We start from the raw sequence: 9,094 nt of genomic DNA, 5'->3' as shown, positions 1-9,094 counted from the left end.
ATCAATGTTGAAAACAGTTGTGCTGCTTCTTATTTTGGTGAAACTGTGATACATATTATTTTTCAGGATTCTTTGATGAATCGGACGTTTAAAAGAGCAGCATTTATTTGAAATAGAATCTCTTGTAATGCTTTACTGTCAATTTAATGAATCTTAAAGAGACCCCTAACTTTTCTCATCCATGACATCCAAAGGTAACGCACTTTCCAAAGCCATAAACCAAACACCTATCCTCAAGGCATAAAAAAAAGTTTATTAAAAGATTCATTCCAAACTAATAAAGAGTTAACCGAAATTAAAAAGCAACATGTTTCACAGGCATTATAATAACTCCATGTGCTCATAGTGACCTCTAGTGTCAAGAGTGGTAATAACCTGTCAGAGAGTCTGATTACAGTACATGCAGTGCTCTGGCATTCACATCTCCTCAACCAGTGACACACAACAAAGATAGACTATGACAATGATAAACAAACAAACCTGTCTTCTTCTGTCGAGTATTGTGTTCTCCCTGAATTTAAACTATACTTCATAATAAATTAAATATGCATTCATGTTAACAGTGAACCAGTGAAAAATCATTACATGCTTCACTCTAAAAAATGCTGGGTTGAACATGGACAAAACCAGCAGTTGGGTTGTTTTTTTTTTAATTCAACAAATGGGTAGTTTTAACCCAGCGATTGGGTTGTTTCAACCAAGCGGTTGGGTTAAATGTTTGCCCAGCATGCTGGGCAATTTTATTTAACCCAACTATTGTTAAAAAATTACTGTATGGCTGACTTAAAATGAACCCAAAATATGTTGGAAATGAAAAATCAGACACATAATTACTAAAGGCAACAATAATAATCAAAAGGTGAACATTTATTAATAACCAATTTAATGAATGTTTATTGTTTAATTATTATTCATTAAACTTAATAATAAATGTTCATTTATTAAACATATTAATAAACATTAATTTCCAACATTTTTTGGGTTCATTTCGCTGGGTTAAAACAACCCAATCGCTGGGTTTGTCCATTTTCAACCCAACTTGGCTTGTTTTTAACCCAGCAACTGGGTTGTTTGAACCCAGCGATTGGTTTAAATGTTTGCTCAACCTGCTGGGCAATTTTATTTAACTCAACTATTGTTTAAAAATTACTGTATGTCTGGCTTAAAATGAACCCAAAATAGGTTGGAAATTAAAAATCAGACCCATAATTACTAGAGGCAACAATAATAATCAAAAGTTGAACATTTATTAATAGTCAATTAAATTATTATTTATAAACTTATTAATAAATGTTCATTTCCAACATGTTTTGGGTTCATTTTAAGCAAGCAATACAGTAAAATAAAACTACCCAGCAGGTTGGGTAAACATTTAACCCAACCGCTGGGTTAAAACAAGCCTATCGGTGGGTGAAAACAACCCATTTGCAGGGTTTGTCCATTTTCAACCCAACCAAGCAAGCAACCCAGCATTTTTCAGAGTGTTATGTTCGCATGTGCATATGTGCGATCAGACAGGAGCGGAAATCGTATTTAAATATTCTCTCTTTCTTGTAGATCAATCCCCTTTGTGAAGAAAGGCAGTTTATGCTTGATGTAAACGATGAATTTCTGAGCCCTCAGTGGATGCATAATGAACAATAAACTGATGCTAAAAGTCTTGCATGAAAAACTGAATCCGTTTTGCGATTTTACATAAAAAACAGTTTGTTTCTCGTCGCCTGCAAAATCAATCAACGCTTTTACAGAGTAATACTGAATATGAGGGCTGATACAGGAACTGTTTACCCATCAAAGCACAAATCAGCTCTTTTCCCTGCCGTACGATGGGATGTTCTGTCATCTCTCACTGGCGTTTGCTGGCCAGCAACGTCCTCCAGTCATCGGCCCAGGACAGCAGCCGCCGCTGCGAGGGGTTTGCTGGCAGGTGCTTGTTGTGGCAGGCAGTGAAGAGGACGTGTTCCCAGGAGGGATTGGGCTCCACACCTTCAACGGTAAAACACATGTGTGGTTCCCCCAGAGCTCAGCATTACATGTGATACTGACCTGGACCGGCGGCTCTTACTCACCCAGGATATCAGGTTTGTCGTCTATGAGGATGTCTCCGGTCACTATGGTCTTGTCTCTGGTCAGGATGATCTGCTCCAGGAACTCAGGGCCCAGATGTTTCTCTATCCATGCATACTGTGGACAAACACACTTCATGAGAGGAAACCATGGAAACAGGGAGAAAATGCGCTGAAATACAGACTCTGATGATGCAATGATGCAGTCGCATTACCAGAGTTTGTTGAAAACAGGATATAAATATAATTGATATATATTAAACTTGTAAGTAAACAGACAGTTATAGGATTTTGAGAACAGGATATTATATCTTATTTATTTTTTAAATCCTTAATGTATTGATTATTTATTTACCAATAATGTCACTTATCCTTATCGAGAAGATGAAAAATGTATGTGTTAATATAATTTGATTATTTATTTACCAATAATTAATTATTCGTAAAGTGAAGATGAAAAAACTTTGCATATATACACATATACATACACACACACACACACATATATATATATATATATATACACTATATTGCCAAAAGTATTAGGACACCCCTCCAAATCATTGAATTCAGGTGTTCCAATCACTTCCATGGTGACAGGTGTATAAAATCAAGCACCTAGTCATGCAGACTGCTTCTACAAACATTTGTGAAAGAATGGGTCGCTCTCAGGAGCTCAGTGAATTCAAGCATGGTACCGTGATAGGTTGCCACCTGTGTAATGAGTCCATTTGTGAAATTTCCTCACTACTAAATATTCCACAGCCAACTGTTAGTGGTATCATAACAAAGTGGAAGCAATTGGGAACAACAGCAACTCAGCCACGAAGTGGTAGGCCACGTAAAATCACAGAGCTGGGTCAGCGCATGCTGAGGCGCACAGTGCGCAGAAGTCACCAACTTTCTTTGGATGCAGCCGAGCAGCTGCATCCAAGCCTTACATCACCAAGTGCAATGCAAAGCGTCGGATGCAGTGGTGTAAAGCACGCCGCCACTGGACTCTAGAGCAGTGGAGACGTGTTCTCTGGAGTGACGAATCACGCTTCTCTGTCTGGCAATCTGATGGACGAGTCTGGGTTTGGCGGATACCAGGAGAACAGTACTTGCCTGACTGCATTGTGCCAAGTGTAAAGTTTGGTGGAGGGGGGATTATGGTGTGGGGTTGTTTTTTAGGGGTTGGGCTTGGCCCCTTAGTTCCAGTGAAAGGAACTCTTAATGCTTCAGCATGCCAAGACATTTTGGACAATTTCATGCTCCCAACTGTGTGGGAACAGTTTGGGGATGGCCCCTTCCTGTTCCAACATGACCAGTGCACAAAGCAAGGTCCATAAAGACATGGATGAGCGAGTTTGGTGTGGAGGAACTTGACTGGCCTGCACAGAATCCTGACCTCAACCCGATAGAACACCTTTGGGATGAATTAGAGCGGAGACTGCGAGCCAGGCCTTCTCGCCAACATCACTGCCTGACCTCACAAATGCGCTTTTAGAAGAATGGTCAAAAATTCCCATAAACACACTCCTAAACCTTGTGGAAAGCCTTCCCACAAGAGTTGAGGCTGTTATAGCTGCAAAGGGTGGGCCAACTCCATATTAAACCCTACGGATTAAGAATGTGATGTCATTAAAGTTCATGTGCACGTAAAGGCAGGCGTCCCAAAACTTTTGGCAATATAGTGTATATATATAACCAGTAAATAAACAGAAAGTTATAGGATTTTGAGAAAATTTCAAGAAAAGTTAAGTAAAAAAACAAAAAACAAAACAGAAATATTTCTGATTTTGCACTATTTTAGGTCACTAATTAAATAATTAAATTGATAAGCAAATTAACATTGATATATTGATCAAGTGAACTTGAGCAGCAGTTTTTTTTCTCTAAATTCTAAAAAATAATAATAGAATAACTAAAGATTTTTGTTTACAATTTCTTTATTATGATATCAAGATAGTTGTATCACACATACATTTTTTACTTCATAATGTGAAAAATATCAAAATAATTTGAATTTTGTTCATCAGGTGTTCAAGTCACTGTATTAAATGCATTTCAAAAACATTAAAGGATTTCCTGATAATTTACTCACCCCCATGTCATCCAAGATGTTCATGTCTTTCTTTGTTCAGTCGAAAAGAAATTATGGTTTTTGAGGAAAACATTCCAGGATTTTTCTCCATATAGTGGACTTCAACAGGGACCAACGGGTTGAAGGTCCAAATGTCAGTTTCAGTGCAGCTTCAAAGAGCTCTACTTGATCCCAGATGAGGAATAAGAGTCTTATCTAGAGAAACGATCGGTCATTTTCTAAAAAAATAAATAAATGATATACTTTTTAACCACAAATGGTCGCCTTGCAATGCTCTGCAATGTGCCACGCATTACGTAATCACATTGGAAAGGTCACATGTGACGTAGGCGGAAGTATCAAGCAAGTGTGTACAAAGCAAACGTGCAAAGACTAAGTCAAATGCCCTTTCCAAAAAAAAAAGGTAAAACAACAATGTTGGACGATTTTGAAGCTAGAGGAGAAAATGAGATGTAGTTTTTCACCCTACCGCGGTACTTCCGCCTACGTCACGTGGCGCATCACAGAGCAGTGCAAGATGAGCATTTGTGGTTAAAACGTTTATAAATGTTTATTTTTTCAGAAAATGGCCGATGGTTTCTCTAGATAAGACCCTTATTCCTCGTCTGGGATCATGTAGAGCTCTTTGAAGCTGCACTGAAACTGACATTTGGACCTTCAACCCGTTGAACCCCACTGAAGTCCACTATATGGAGAAAAATCCTGGAATGTTTTCCTCAAAAACCTTCATTTCTTTTTGACTGAAGAAAGAAAGACATGAACATCTTGGATGACATGGAGGTGAGTAAATTATCAGGAAATTTTAATTCTGAAGTGAACTACTCCTTTAATAGAAAAAAAAAAAAAGGGTCACTTTATTTTAACGTGTCCTTGTTACAGTGCTTAACATCATGTACTTACTATAAGTTTAGGGTTTGGTTTGCATGCAATTATGCATAATTTACTATTATTTCTAGAAAAAAAAAAAAAAAAAAAACGACCGTCACGTCACTGATCCTGAAGACTTTTGGACCCCACTGACTGTACACATGCTGCTAAACCAACAGACCAACATGCATCTACAACTTAAGCTCAACCTCAGTTTAAGAGAATCTTACCTTTTCATACGGGCAGTAGCTGTAATGCTTTATTGGACTGGTGCAAATGAAGACATCTGTACTGGGTGAAGAAAAGAGAAACTAAGCAAGAGTCATTTTACAGCTAGTAATATCCAGACAAACATTTACTCAAGGGAGATTATTATTACTAGCCGCGCTTATCTATCAGTTTTTCTGGAGGGTGGGCGTTTATAATAGGGTGATTTAGGGAATCAGAGACATTCTTTCATTTTTGACTGCTGTTTACCTTGATTGTCACCCAGAGCAACAAATGAAAGGAATCATATAATTAGTTGACATGCAGTATGTATGTATATTAACTCAGACACTGGCCGGAATCGTTTAGTGACGCCAAACCTCTGGCTGAACTTACTTCTCCATCTTGGACATCTCTTTCACCGCCTCCACACCTCCAGGAAGAGGCTCCAGGTCCATGAAGAAGTTTTTTGACTCCCAAATGCTGATGGCCTTGTCCTGCAGTCAGTGCAAACTTTGATTATAAGTTATAAAAATGTTTTCATCATTATGTTTTAACAACATCTTGATGTGGCAGCTCACCATTCCTGATGAATCTGATTAATATATTTATATATTATATAATATTGTTGTGTATATTTAGTGTAGTACTGACCGCGATACCAAGTCAGCACTAAAATTTAAAAAATGTGACGCTTTGAGCGGATTCGTAAATACCTCTGATTGGCCATTGTGTTCACGCGCTCATCAGATATGTCTGTGATTGGCTACAATGATCAACGCACGGAAGTGTTTGAATATGAAAGCGTTTTGAAAGCGGGAACGTTTATCAGCGACCCCTTTTTTCAAGCGCTCCTGTGTAAGCGCTCAGTGAAGAGCGTCACTGATGTCTATTTACAACATGTTTTTGAAGCGTTGATCATTGTAGCCAATCACAGACATATCTGATGAGAATGTAGACATGTGCCAATATTCGGTAATACGATATATCACGATAATGAAAATAGACTATATTGTTACCGTGGGCACTTCAAAATACCGTGAATAATTATTTATTACGAATTATTCAAATTTTTATAATATATTTTAAGAATACTTTCCCCATCACCCATATAAAATGCACTGCGTCAAAGGGACACACACTCAGATGTAAACAAGCCCAACGTGCACGAGAAGCACATGGCAGAACGAGTGAAGGAGACACGCAGAATGAAAGTGCACGTTCACTCTCTGACAGCAGAGGGCGCTGATGGAACAGCCGAAATGCAGCGGTTACCCCGGAAACCCCGTAAACAAATCGACTGCGCTACTGAACAGTATCTAAAATGCTTCAAATAGCCATTTAGTTTTTTTGTATTCGCAATGTTGTTCATCACAGCACCAAATACTTAATACTTAAAGACTTAAAAGGCTATTTATTTTCAAACTTAAACATTTTTACATTTTAATCTGGACTACAACATGCCCTATAATGACTGAAAATGTTGTGATTATTTGTTATTGTTCAGTAACACTTAGTGACATAAGGCTTCATTAGTTAACATGTTAATTCATTATTACCAAACTGACAATGAAAAATACTGATAAAGCATTTATTAATCCTAGTTAATTTCTTAGTTAAAGTTTAATAACATAAAAAGTTGTAACTATTATTTAATGGACCTGAGCTAAAACTAATGATCAGTTGTATTTTTTAACTAACATTAACAGAAAATAGTAACTTCTGTAACAAAACATCCTTAATCTTAGTTAACTAACATTAAATAATGAGACCTTATTATAAAGTGTTACCTGTTAATCTTTATAAGCTAATTCTTTTGCCCTTTAATCTGTTTGAAACATTTTACTTTATTTTTTTGTGTATTGCGTAATTGTATTTAAGTTCTTTTTGTTATAAGAAAAAGAGTTCTTAAACCTGTTATATGACAACACTTTTTTAATTTATGATTAAAAGCTTAAGCAATTATCAAAATTTGACACGTCACATGCGCGTGTGAACACAATGGCCAATCAGAGGTGTTTACGAATCCACTCAACAGCGCTCAAAGCGTCACATTTTTGAAATGTTGAGCTGTTTTTTTCCTCCATATTCTCACTATATCATACTATATGAGCCATAAAAGCCATATGTACTGAATATGTATACGTATGTATAAATATGAGATATATATATATATATATTGTCTTAAGGTTCAATAAACTATTCCATTTCAACAAACTGACTATTATATTATTTAATATTTTGTTAGACACACTTACACACAGGTCACTTCTCATGTCTCCATACTGTGTGGACACCCAGAATCCTCTTCTGTCCTCTAAGGATATAAAGGGCTCGTTCGGATACCTCGCCTTAAACTTCTTTAAAAATCCTCCCTCGAAGTCCGCGATGACACCGTCCATGTCCACCAGAACTCGCAGTCTTCTGTTATTCGTACACATGTTTGCGCTGCTTTGATAGTGAAAGTGCAATGAGGAAGAGCCTCTCTCGAGCCACCGTACGATCCTCGGCAATAAAGTCATCATAAACCTCCTTATAATCGTCTAAATCCAACGTAGTCACTTGGCAGTGTGCATTAACTCGAATGCTATTTTGCAGCAGAGTGATGCTGATTGTTAGCACATCTCATTCTGCTGGCTCTCTATTGTTTTGCACATTGTAAACGCGTTTGTGTGACTTTGTTGCGGAGTCTTTTGTTAGTTCTGAGGGGTCAGAGGGTCTCATGTTTTTCCAGTGGTCGCTGGTGTTGAATTGCAGTGTTGACCTCCCGTATCTGCATTTGTTTACAGCTGTGCAAATCTCTGCACGCTTGCAGCTAAAGTCAAACGAGAAGTGTTTGCGAAATGAAGCACATTATTGATACAGTACTGTGTGTCGTTTAAATCTGAGCACTTTGTTTACATCTTCAAAATCATGCTCAAAACTAGTGGCTATTTTTGCGCTACACTGTCACGGAGCAAACCGAAGCTATTCGAGAAAAGAGAGATCTCGCAGTCGGGTTCCGGAAGTGATTTTTTTTTTTTTTAACGAAAACTTATAAACCGTTAGAGAAAGACCTACTGTGAGCTACGAGGTTTTTAATTTATGGTATCTGTCAGCCCGCAATTATTTCAACTTATACATATTTTTTTTTTTAATAATGTTTAACAGGGAATTTCTGCTGAAGGACTACATTACCCATGATTCCGCAAAAAAAAAAAAAAAAAAAAACATCAGGGAATCGAAATAATCAAGCCGCGTGCTTCCATGAAGCAGTGAAACTGCTTAAATATTTCTACATTTTGTAATAAACGTAAAATACACTGTTTTTATATACAAGTCAACACATTTAAATGAATAGTTTTATGTACATTCATCAATTTCATTACGTCATGTGCAGTGCTTCATGGGATTGTAGTTCTTTCCCTCATTAAAGCCGTTATATCATTTTTTTTTTTTTTTTTTCAAATCAAAGTTTGTAATTCATCTCGTAGCTGGTTGGTTTGGTTCATGGATTATTACTATATAACAAAGACTTTTAAAAAATCCCTATACTTCTGGAAACAAGGATGACAGAATTTTTAATATGGGCTCTTTTGGGTCTTATAGGAAATTCTACAAAAATTTACATACGATCTTAAGTATGTAAATAGTACATTTAATATCTTTTAAATTATGTCACATATCATATCCAAAGCTATACATGACCAAAATAAACTGTTTTCTCATTAGGCTCGCAAGCTAAGCAAATAAATATTAGCTTCTTTTTTTCTTTTTTTTTTTAGCCTACATTTTTCTCTAAAATGATGGAAAATATAAAGATCTTGACCTTAACCTATAATACATTAAATTATTGTGTAACAGAGATTTTAACCTATTCCCTAAACTA

General features: G+C 36.7%; 1 protein-coding gene across 1 annotated transcript; it reads right to left on the bottom strand.

Annotated features, from left to right (window-relative positions):
- Positions 1–233: 233 nt before the first annotated feature.
- Positions 234–8,374, bottom strand: LOC127523506 (5'(3')-deoxyribonucleotidase, mitochondrial-like). The gene is made up of 5 exons (XM_051914268.1): positions 7,485–8,374; positions 5,623–5,723; positions 5,250–5,310; positions 2,070–2,184; positions 234–1,986 (listed from the first exon to the last, which is right to left on the bottom strand). Exons 1-5 carry the CDS (start codon positions 7,749–7,751, stop codon positions 1,847–1,849), a joined length of 684 nt encoding a protein of 227 aa, XP_051770228.1. The 5' UTR covers positions 7,752–8,374; the 3' UTR covers positions 234–1,846.
- Between the last annotated feature and the right edge of the window lie 720 nt (positions 8,375–9,094).

Source organism: Ctenopharyngodon idella, chromosome 12 (assembly GCF_019924925.1).
Source record: "Ctenopharyngodon idella isolate HZGC_01 chromosome 12, HZGC01, whole genome shotgun sequence".
In the NCBI taxonomy this organism is placed as follows: Eukaryota; Metazoa; Chordata; class Actinopteri; order Cypriniformes; family Xenocyprididae; genus Ctenopharyngodon; species Ctenopharyngodon idella.
The sequence above is the reverse complement of the archived record's forward strand: the minus strand, read 5'-3'. Positions and strand labels throughout refer to the sequence as shown.